This window comes from Mobula birostris, chromosome 23 (assembly GCF_030028105.1).
Source record: "Mobula birostris isolate sMobBir1 chromosome 23, sMobBir1.hap1, whole genome shotgun sequence".
Lineage (NCBI taxonomy): Eukaryota > Metazoa > Chordata > Chondrichthyes > Myliobatiformes > Myliobatidae > Mobula > Mobula birostris.
The window spans coordinates 52841215-52853686 of NC_092392.1; the positions used below are offsets into that span (position 1 = coordinate 52841215).

The window sequence follows — 12472 nt, forward strand, 5'->3', positions numbered from 1 at the left end:
AACCTGCATAGCAGCTTTGAGTGTCCTATGGAGTGTCCTTTGAGAGTCTTACCATTAATACTATATTCCACCATCATATTTGACCTACCAAAATGAACCACTTCACACTTATCTGGATTGAATTCCATCTGCCACTTCTCAGCCCAGTTCCGCTGTAACCTCTGACAGCCCTCCACACTATCCACAACACCTCCAACCTGTGTGTCATCAGCAAACTTACTAACCCATCCCTCCACTTCCTCATCCAGGTCATTTATAAAAATCATGAAGAGTAAGGATCCCAGAACAGATCCCTGAGGCACTCCACTGGTGACCGACCTCCATGCAGAATATGACCCGTCGACAACCACTCTTTGCCTTCTGTGGGCAAGCCAGTTCTGGATCCATAAAGCAATGTCCCCTTGGATCCCATGCCTCCTGACTTTCTCAATAAGCCTTGCATGGGGTACCTTACCAAATGCATTGCTGAAATCCATATACATTGCATCTACTGCTCTTCCTTCATCAATGTGTTTAGTCACATCCTCAAAAAATTCAATCAGGCTTGTAAGGCATGACCGCCCTTGACAAAGCCATGCTGACTATTCCTAATCATATTATACCTCTCCAAATGTTCATAAATCCTGCCTCTCAAGATCTTCTCCATTAACTTACCAACCACTTGAGGTAAGACTCACTGGTCTATGATCTCCTGGGCTATCTCTACTCCCTTTCTTGAATAAGGGAACAACATCCGCAACCCACCAATCCTCCGGAACCTCTTCCATCCTCATTGATGATTAAAGATCAATGCCAGAGGCTCAGCAATCTCATCCCTCGCCTCCCACAGTAGCCTGGGGTACGTCTCATCCGGTCCCGGCAACTTATCCAACTTGATGCTTTCCAAAAGCTCCAACACATCCTCTTTCTTAATATCTACATGCTCAAGCTTTTCAGTCTGCTACAAGTCATCACTACAATCACCAAGATCCTTTTCCATAGTGAATACTGAAGTAAAATATTCATTAAGTACCTCTGCTCTTTCTTCTGGTTCCATACATACTTTCCCACTGTCACACTTGATAGGTTCTATTCTTTCACATCTTATCCTCTTGCTCTTCACATACTTGTAGAATGCCTTAGGGTTTCATGGCCCCTTCTGGCTCATGGCCCCTTCTGGCTCTCCTAATTTCCTCCTTAAGCTCCTTCCTAACATTCTCTAACATTACCAAGCTCTCTGAACCTTTTGTAAGCTTTTCTTTTCTTCTTGACTAGATTTATTATAGCCTTTGTACACCACTGTTCCTGTACCCTCCCATAACTTCCCTGTCTCGTGGGACTGTACCTATGCAGAACTCCACACAAATATCCCCTGAATATTTGCCACATTTCTTCCATACTTTTCCCTGAGAACATCTGTTTTCAATTTAAGCTTCCAATTTCCTGCTTGATAGCCTCATAATTCCCCTTACTCCAATTAAATGCTTTTCTAACTTGTCTGTTCCTATCTCTCTCCATTGCTATTGTAAAGGAGATAGAATTATGATCACTATCTCCAAAATGCTCTCCCACTGAGAGATCTGACACCTGACCAGGTTCATTTCTCAATACCAAATCGAATACAGCCTCTCCTCTTGTGGGCTTATCTACATATTGTGTCAAGAAACCTTCCTGAACACACCTAACAAATTCTATCCCATCTAAACCCCTTGCTCTAGGGAGATGCCAATCGATATTTTGGAAATTAAAATCTCCCATCACGACAACTCTGTTATTATTACACCTTTCCAGGATCTATTTCCCTATCTGCTCCTCTATATCCTTGTTACTATTGGGTGGCCTATAAAAAACACCCAGTAAAATTATTGACCCCTCCCTGTTCCTAACCTCCACCCACAGAGACTCCATAGACAAACCCTCCATGGAGTCCACCCTTTCTGCAGCCATGACACTATCTCTGATCAACAGTGCCATGCCCCCACCTCTTTTGCCTCCCTCTCTGTCCTTTCTGAAACATCTAAAACCCGGCACTTGAAGTAACCATTCCTGTCCCTGAGACATCCAAGTCTCTGTAATGGCCACAACATCATATCTCCAAGTACTGATCCACGCTCTAAGCTCATCCGCTTTGTTCACAACACTCCTTGCATTAAAATAGACGCATCTCAAACCTTCGGTCCGAGCGCATCCCTTCCCTATCACTTGCCTATCCTCCATCTCGCACTGTCTACAAGCTTTCTCTATTTGTGAGCCAACCTCCTCTTCCCCAGTCTCTTCAGTTCAGTTCCCACCCCCCAATAATTCTAGTTTAAACTCTCCCCAGTAGCCTTAGCAAACCTCCCCGCCAGAATATTGGACCCCTGGGATTCAAGTGCAACCTGTCCTTTTTGTACAGGTCACTCCTGCCCCAAAAGAGGTCCCAATGATCCAGAAATCTGAATCCCTGCCCCCTGCTCCAATCCCTCAGCCACGCCTTTATCCTCTACCTCATTCTATTTGTATTCTCACTGTCGCGTGGCACAGGCAGTAATCCCAAGATTACTACCTTTGCAGTCCTGCTCCTCAACTTCCTTCCTTACCCTCTGTACTCTTTTTTTCAGGACCTCTTCCCTTTTCCTGCCTATGTCATTAGTACCAACATGTACCATGACCTCTGGCTGTTCTCCCTCCCACTGCAGGATATCTTGGACGTGACCTGAAACATCCCGGACCCTGGCACCTGGGAGGCAAACTACCATCCAAGTTTCTTTCCTGCGTCTGCAGAATTGCCTGTCTGACCCCCTAACTATAGAGTCCCCTATCACTATTGCCATCCTCTTCCTTTCCCTACCCTTCTGAGCCACAGGGCCAGACTCTGTGCCAGAGGCACGGCCACTGTCGCTTCCCCCAGGTAGGCTGTCCCCCCCAACAGTACTCAAACAGGAGTACCTATTGTCAAGGGGTACAGCCAAAGGGGTACTCTCTAATGCCCGACTCTTCCCCTTCCCCCTCCTGACTGTGACCAATTTGTCTGTCTCCGGTGGCCCCTGTGTGACCACCTGCCTATAACTCCCTTCTATCACCTCCTCGCTCTCACTGATCAGGCGAGCGTCATTGAGCTGCATCTCCAGTTCCCTAACTCAGTCCCTTAGGAGCTGTAGCTCGATACACCTGGTGCAGATATGGCTGTCCAGGAGGCTGGGAGACTCCAGGACCTCCCACATCTGACACCGAGCACAAAAAACCAGCCTCACACACATACTTCCTCCTTTCCGCAAATAACACCGGTAAACCTACCTCGCCTCATCCCATTACCGTCTAAGCCCATTGAGCCAAAGCCCTTTCACTCAGCTGCCTTTCACTCCACTGCCCGCTGGATATAGCGGTCTTCTTTTTAAACCTTTCGCACTCTGCTGGCTGATGTCACGCGCCTGCACAGTTTTGCCCCTCTTTTACCCCAAGTGGTAATAACTGCCTTGGCTCCGAAAATCAGCCATTTACTCGCAGCCTTCTTGCTCTGAATTTGTTACCAGGTTAAAGAAATTCCTCCTTATCTCCCTACTATGGGACATTCAACTATTCTGAGGCTGTGCCCTCCAGGTACTAGACTGCCCCACTATTGGAAACATCCTCTGCATGTCCACTCCATCTATTCCTTCCAATATTCAATAGGTTTCCATGAGATCACCTCTCATTCTTCTAAACTCTTTCAAAATACACTTTAAACTTCCACCTTATCACCTTAAAACGATGCCAAATTGAAGTCATTTCCAGAGTATAAATTTCCTTTGTTTAAAGTTGCAGAGTCAACAGTATAACCATAGCCACTCCATAGAAGTGCAAGAGATGAGTAAGCTCAGTTGGCCTTGACTGGTGTTTGCTCCTCATAGGCCATGTTCCCTTCCTTTTATCCACATATTGATTAAGACTCCAAGTAGCCCCAGAACATAGCTAACATTATTTCTCAGCAAAGTAACCCATGGGTAGTAAAGGGAATGATTAAATCTGAGGCTATGCTCTCACAGGATCATTAGAGTGGGAGGATAAAGAGGTGCTGACTAAAAGTTGCACGGCTGAATGTTCCCATTTCCCGTGATGTATTCAACCGCACTATATTCCATTAGGTAAACACAAACAAGCCATGTAAAAAAGATTTCAAGCCTCTGGCATCTTGTGCATAATGCATTTAAATATGCTTTTAAAAATAACGCGAACCCAACAGAACAAGATGTGTGTAGGGATAATGTGGATCTGTGATCGTGAAATTGAAGCAATTTAACATAATTGTGTAAGTGGTTGCAAGATTAACTATTGATGACCAACTACTTCTCCCCCCTTCCAGCTGGAATCCCAGCCCCAGTTTACTTTGGAGCTTTGATCGACAGAACATGTCTGAAGTGGGGGGCAAAGAAATGCGGGGGGCGAGGGGCCTGCAGAATGTATGACTCTGTTGCTTTCAGGTAAGTTTATTTTTGCCTGCTCTGAGTTGACACAAGTCTTTATAAAGGAATCAATATTAAGGGAAAGGAATTTCAATCAGGTAAGATAAACTGGCCTTCAACTGGGTTATTTATTGTTAAATGCAGGGAGCCCATCAGATCCGATCCGTACCTAAGTCAAAGTTGAGTTTATGATCATATGCACAGATGCAATAAGAACTTACTTGCAGTAGCATCACTGGCACATAACGTCAGAAAGGTATAATTCACAAGAGAATATGTAAATTTAATTCTTATAAGAAAGAGTTAGAAAAAGTCCATTGTACTGAAAAATGGTCATAGTGTTGCTACACTGTAGTGATTTGGCTTGTACCAGTCTGAGAACTGAATGGTTGAAGGGGAAGAGCTGTTCTTGAATCTGGTGTTGTAGGACCTCCTGCTTCTATATCTCCTGCCTAATGGTAACTGTCAGAAGTTGGCATGGTCTGGATGGTGCTGATCTTTGGATAATTCCTCCTTGAGGTGGTGCCTTGTGTAGTTACCACTGATGATGGGAAGGGATTTTCTTGTGATGTATTGGGCTGCATCCCCTAATCTCTGCAACTTCTTCTGGAAGCTTCTACAAGAAGAAAAATTCTATTCGATCCATCCCCCCTTCCTTATTTTCCTAAATCTTTGTAATTTAATATCTGTCACTTGCTCATCAACTGCCTTTTTGATTCTTTTGTTGCTCTATCACATAAAGGGCCAACATGGCTTTAGAATTCAAAAGTATTCTTTCCACTTTGCTCAGCACTTAGTTGAACCAACTCTCGCAGAGAATTCTTTTTGGATAAGTCTTTGCGCAACGTAATAGAGCAAGATTTGTTCATTTCTCCTTGCAAAATTGCTCAAGCTCTGCCAGGTTAGTTGAGGAGTGCCAGTGGACAGCAGTCTTGAGGTCTTGCCGGAGATTGTCAACTGGGTTAAGGTCAGGACTCTGACTGGGCTGCTCAAGGATGTCAACTTTCTTCATTTGAAGCCACTCCATGGTTGCCCTGCCAGTGTGTCTTGAGTCATTGTCCTGCTGAAAGACAGACTTCCCTTCCAGTGTAAGCTTACTGACAGAGACGAGTTGGTTTTTATCCAGGATCTCTGCATTCAGCAGCATTCATCTTCCCAACAATCCTGACCTGAAAAGCATCTCTATTTCATGATGCTACCTCCACCGTGCTTTACAGTAAGGATGGTGTTGCCTGGCTGATGCACAGCGTTAGATTTACGCTACACGTACCGCTTAATTGTTGAGGCCAAAAAGCTCCACTTCAATCTCATCTGACCACAAGGCAGTCTTTCCCATCTTAACAGGATCTTTTGTGATGTTTTGCAAATCTTTATGGGCAAGGATATGTTTTTTAGTGCAAGGGCTGCTTCCTTGCCACTCTTCCATAAATACACTTTTTATACAAGGCCTTAGAGATTGTGGGAGCCATGAACTTTATCTCCAATTGCAGTCACTGACTTCTACAGCTCATTCAGAGTGATTGTTGATGTCACAGTAACCTCTCTTGCAAGTGCCATTCCTCTCCAGCAACTAAGTTTAAGGGGGTGACCTAATCTAGGCAGTGTGCCTGTGGTTTCATATTTTTCCCACTTTTTCACAATGGTCTGCACTGAGCTCTGAGGCATGTTCAGTGCCTCAGGATAGTCTTGTACCCTTTCCCAGCTTTATACTTATCTATTATTATTTCCCAGACTTGTCTTGAATGCTCTGTGTCTTCATTATGGTTTAGTCTGTTGAAATTCTACCAGACTGTTGGACCATACAGAGAGAGGGAATATTGGGTGATCCTCCAATTTTTCACAGCAACAAATTGGGTGAGTTGGTAAGGTAATATACAATATTGCACCTGATGGAAGTTAGTGTTGTAATTACAAAGGGGATAAATACTTTATCAGCTTCACAATTTAGGTTTTTAAGTTTTAGTAAATTGTTGACAAGCTTTGGAATTTTTCTTTTGATTTGATATGATGAGCTCAAAAAATCCTATTTCCCTTCAACTGTTCAGTTCTTGAACCAACCAGCCAAACTCTTAACTACAGATTAGCAACAGTATGAACACTTTGCACTAAAATGGGCTTTGTTTCAATGTGCTCTTTCTTGTAAATATTGCATATAGTTTGTTTAATATCTTTTTCTTATGGATGCTGCTGCCAGTTTTTCTTTGCATCTGTGCTTATAGAGTATGTGCTTGTGCATTTGAAATAAACTCGACTGTGACTATCAATAGAGTTGCCTAGTCTGTGTCATTAGTTAGGATCAGCCTGCCCCAAATTTAGAGCTTTGGTTATTTCATTTTTTTTTGTTCTAATTGAACCTGAACACAGCCCACCAAATAATGTTCATTCTGTGTTGAACCTAATGGAGTTTATTATTCTGGAGCCTTTTGGTGCAGAAAAGTGTTCACAAGTAATGCATTTGCAGTGTTGTACAGGTCAGTCTGTTTATCTCAATCTGAATAGCAGGTCAAAAACCCTAGTAAAGTCACCCTATCTTTACATTTTAATTTCCACTTGTATATATTTTGCCCCTTTATGCTTTTATCTAGAATCCTTTTACATAACTCCCACTATAGGCTTGGAATTAATTTAATAGACATACCCATTACCTGCTTACCCCTATCAAAGCCCAGGAAGTAGCAAACCTCTCCTGTAGAAAAGTTTGCCACGAACAGTCGTGGTCATAGACCATGATTGCCTACGTCATATGACACGGCACATGATGATGATGATGATGACCATATAAAACATTCTATCATGGCTTGGTATGGCAACTGCTCTGCCCAAGATGGCAAGAAACTATAGAAACTTGTCAACTCAGTTCAGCACATCGCAAAAACCAGCTTCCTCTCCATGGACTCTGTCTATACCCCTCACCGCCTCAGTAAAGCAGCCGGCATAATCAAACACTTCACTCAACTGGATGTTCCCTCTTCTGCCTTTTCTCATTGGGCAGATAGAAAAGCCTGAAAGCATGTACCACCAGGCTCAAGGACAACTTCTACTCCATCATAGAAACGTAGAAAACATAGAAACATAGAAAATAAGTGCAGGAGTAGGCCATTCGGCCCTTCGAGCCTGCACCGCCATTTATTATGATCATGGCTGATCATCCAACTCAGAACACCGCCCCAGCCTTCCCTCCATACCCCCTGACCCCCGTAGCCACCAGGGCCATATCTAACTCCCTCTTAAATATAGCCAATGAACTGGCCTCAACTGTTTCCTGTGGCAGAGAATTCCACAGATTCACCACTCTCTGTGTGAAGAAGTTTTTCCTAATCTCAGTCCTAAAAGGCTTCCCCTCTATCCTCAAACTGTGACCCCTCGTTCTGGACTTCCCCAACATCGGGAACAATCTTCCTGCATCTAGCCTGTCCAATCCCTTTAGGATCTTATACGTTTCAATCAGATCCCCCCTCAATCTTCTAAATTCCAACGAGTACAAGCCCAGTTCATCCATTCTTTCTTCATATGAAAGTCCTGCCATCCCAGGAATCAATCTGGTGAACCTTCTCTGTACTCCCTCTATGGCAAGGATGTCTTTCCTCAGATTAGGGGACCAAAACTGCACACAATACTCCAGGTGCGGTCTCACCAAGGCCTTGTACAACTGCAGTAGTACCTCCCTGCTCCTGTACTCAAATCCTCTTGCTATAAATGCCAGCATACCATTCGCCTTTTTCACCGCCTGCTGTACCTGCATGCCCACTTTCAATGACTGGTGTATAATGACACCCAGGTCACGTTGCACCTCCCCTTTTCCTAATCGACCACCATTCAGATAATAATCTGTTTTCCTATTTTTGCCACCAAAGTGGATAACTTCACATTTATCCACATTAAGTTGCATCTGCCATGAATTTGCCCACTCACCCAACCTATCTAAGTCACCCTGCATCCTCTTAGCATCCTCCTCACAGCTAACACTGCCACCCAGCTTCGTGTCATCCGCAAACTTGGAGATGCTGCATTTAATTCCCTCATCCAAGTCATTAATATATATTGTAAACAACTGGGGTCCCAGCACTGAGCCTTGCGGTACCCCACTAGTCACAGGAGTATTGAATGGTTCCCTAGTGCAACAATAATGGACTCCTGATCTCACAATCTACCTCATTATGAACGTGCACTTTATTACCTGCACTTTCTCTGTATCTGTTACATTCTTTGACAATAGACAATAGGTGCAGGAGTAGGCCATTCAGCCCTTCGAGCCAGCACCACCATTCACTGTGATCATGGCTGATCATCCTTTTCCTGTCTTCTCCCCATATCCCTTCACGCTGCTATCTTTAAGAGCTCTATCTAATTCTTTTTTGAAAGAATCCAGAGGATTGGCCTCCACTGCTTTCCGAGGCAGAGCATTCCACAGAACCACAATCCTCTGTGTGAAAAAGTTTTTCCTCAACTCCGTTCTAAATTGTCTACCCCTTATTCTTGAACTGTGGCCTCTGGTTCTGGACTCTCCCAATGTCGGGAGCATGTTTCCTGCTTCTAGCCTGTCCAATCACTTAATAATCTTATATGTTTCAATCAGATCCCTTCTCATCCTTCTAAATTCCAATGTATACAACCCCAGTCGCTCCAATCCTTCAACATATGATAGTCCTGCCATCCGGGGAATTAACCTCGTGAACCTACGCTGCACTCCCTCAATAGCTAGGATGTCCTTCCTCAAATTTGGAGACCAAAACTGTACACAATATTCCAGGTGTGATCTCACCAGGGCCCTGTACAACTGCAGAAGGACCTCTTTGCCCCTGTACTCAACTCCCCTTGTTATGAAGGCCAACATGCCATTAGTTTTCTTCACCACCTGCTGTACCTGCATGCTTACTTTTAGTGACTGATGAACAAAGACACCTAGATCTCATTGTACTTCCCCTTTTCCTAACTTGAAACCATTCAGATAGTAATCTACCTTCCTGTTCTTGCCACCAAAGTGGATAACCTCACATTTATCCACATTAAACTGCATCTGCCATGCATCTGCCCACTCACCCAACCTGTCCAAGTCACCCTGCATTCTTATAACATCCTCCTCACATTTCACACTGCCACCCAGCTTTGTGTCATCTGCAAATTTGCTAATGTTACTTTTAATCCCTTCATCTAAATCATTAATGTATATTGTAAATAGCCGTGGTCCCAGCACCGAGCCTTGCGGTACCCCACTAGTCACTGCCTGCCATTCAGAAAAGGACCCATTAATCCCTACTCTTTGTTTCCTGTTTGCCAACTAATTTTCTATCCATGTCAGTACCCTACCCCCAATACCATTTGTTCTAATTTTGCACACTAACCTCCTATGTGGGGCCTTATCAAGGGCCTTCTGAAAGTCCAGGTACACTACATCCACTGGCTTTCCCATGTCCACTTTCATAGTCACATTCTCAAAAAATTCCAGAAGATTAGTCAAGCATGATTTCCCCTTCGTAAATCCATGCTGACTCCGTCCTATCCTACCACTGCTATCCAAATTGCTATTGTTTTATCTTGTACTACCCCAAAGCACTGTAATAAATTTATGTATGAACAGTATACAAGATATGCTTTTCACTGTGCCTCTGTTAGAATAGAATAGGCATCCATTAGTCTCGTGAGACCGTGGATTTGCACCTTGGAAGGTTTCCAGGGCACAAGCCTGGCAAGGTTGTATGGAAGACCGGCGGTTGCCCATGCTGCAAGTCTCCCCTCTCCATGCCTCCAATGTTGCCCAAGGGAAGGGCATTAGGACCCAAACAGCTTGGTACCGGTGTCATCGCAGAGCAATGTGTGGTTAAATGCCTTGCTCAAGGACACAACACACTGCCTCAGCCAAGGCTCGAACTAGCGACCTGCAGATCACTAGACGAACGCCTTAAGCACTTGGCCACACGTCACCTCTGTACATGTGCTAATAATAAACCAAATCCAAAAATTGCAATGCACTCTATCTTTTCCCATATCTTTCCAGTAGATCTTGCAACCTGATACACTTAGGTGTTTAATACCAATGATCTTATAGTATGGCTTCCAGTCTGTGCTCCTCCTGTCCCAACTGAACTTCTGTCTGTGATTCATTCAGACTGTATTTTGTATGAATGCATTGTATGACAAGGGTATTTTGGCACAAAAGTAACCACTTGTATGCAAGTGTTGTAATGGCTACTGCAGTAATGATTAAGCACTCCTTGTCCCAGGTTTGATACTGGTTTTGTAGGAAGTGGAAATCCTCTGTCCTATGTGCCACTAAATTGCTCCTGTTTAGTTGTGAAAACTGGTGGATTTGATGAGAATCTGAGGAAAATTAAATGTGGGACAGATGTAGGATTAGAGTAAAATGGTTGGTTGATTAGTGCAGACTCAATGGGTTGAAGGTCCTATATCTCTGATTCTAGGACACTAGCTAAAACTAGTTATTGAGGCCAGATCATAGACAGAAGCAGCAAGTGTTATTTCTTTGTGTGTTAGCTGTTGTCCTAAATGAGAGGAACAGCCAGATTTTTAATGCATTGATTCTCATCTCATTCCATACAGGAACATCTTCTTGGGATTACAGGTAGCTTTGCGTGGATTCGGTATAATTCTGTTTTTTGGCATTCTGGCGCTAGTAAAGAAACGATTTCAAGCCAAGGACCAACATACAGCACCAAAATGTAATACAGAAGTCATGCCTTTTCAGGACAAGGGTAGTGGGCCTGGTAATGGAGATCTTCCAGCCAAAGTAGACATCAGTGACACAGAAAAGGAATCGCATTTCTAAAATGAACTTCATTCCTTGGTGCAAAATGAAATGATAAGTTTTCAAGTTAAACATTTTAGAAGCAAAATGTTTTGTTTTCATCTTTGTTAATTATAGAATTGAAGTATATTATGTTTTAAGATTTGAAGAATTACATGAAATAATACATTAACTCAGCTTTAAATATGTGGTAGTCAGAAAGTTGTCCATATCAAGTAAGATATTTGGACGAGATTTATTTTCAACGAAGATTTATTGTATCTACGGAACAATAACTATTAAGTGAATTTTAAATATTCTTTTAGCCTGAGCATTGATTGAAAATGGGGTCTGTCCCCTCTTCAGTCACATTAAGGTGACTCTTGCCACCCCTTGTACTGCAATGAACTTGGTAGAAAATAGGATAAGGATTCGCAACAAGCCTGTTTTGTGGCAACTTTCAACTGAAGGGTATTCCCTGAAACCTTAACTGAATTACTCTTTGCTCAGATACTGCCTGAGAAATCTCAGCAATCTTGTTCTTATTTTGGCACAGCCTGTTTCTGTACAGGTATTCAACACTATCTTATTTTGTTCTAATATTTCAGTTGTTGGCCACAGGCTGCTGGGTAGATCAAAAATAAGAATATTTAATGCCTTTCCTTATAACCGTGAGCCTTCGATATGAGGTTGTGTTGTTCACGCCTTGAGCGCTTGTTCATCTGTTTTCCATCGATTCAATAATGGCAGTTTATTGTGCACTAAATCCAGTTTATTGGATTGCTTAGGTGCTTTTAATCTTTGACTTCTCTGCATCTACTCTATCCTCGACAACATTTATTGCCAGGCTTGTGATACATTCCGTCTTTTTCCGGATAGAATAAGAAGGAAAAAATGGTAGCATCGTTTTCAACCGGTTGTTTTAAGTATTTATCTTTGCATTGTTCTTAATTCAAAAAATAAAAATCTTTAAAGTGCTGCTTCTTTATCATTATTTTCAGTACAAAATCTTCAATCCTTGTAGTTTAGAAACACAGTAATGACAGAATGGAGCAGTGGTTAAATCCTCACAGCTCAAGAGATGGGATTTGAATCTGACCTCTGGTGCTGACCAGAAGTTTGCTCATTCTCCCTGTGGCTGCATGGGCAGCCCCCAGGTTAGCTGGTTTCCTCCCAAATCCAAAAGGCTGATTTGTGGATTATTGTAAATTTCCCCTAGTGCATATAGGTAGTGGATCGTATAGTGGGGTACAGGAGCATTAGGTCCCACGCCACCAGGTTCAGGCACAGTTATTACCCTATAATTATCAGACTCCCAAACAAGTGTGGA

The 12472-nt window shown here is 43.1% G+C and overlaps 1 protein-coding gene across 1 annotated transcript in view; it reads left to right on the plus strand.

Moving 5' to 3' along the window:
* The window catches only part of slco1c1 (solute carrier organic anion transporter family, member 1C1), a 105087-nt gene extending 92967 nt beyond the window's left edge, over positions 1 to 12120 (plus strand). The window contains exons 14-15 of the mRNA XM_072241240.1: positions 4301 to 4418; positions 10959 to 12120. Coding sequence (XP_072097341.1) covers positions 4301 to 4418; positions 10959 to 11184 — 344 coding nt within the window. The 3' untranslated portion in view covers positions 11185 to 12120. The remainder of the gene's footprint in view (positions 1 to 4300; positions 4419 to 10958) is intronic.
* Positions 12121 to 12472: the final 352 nt, after the last annotated feature.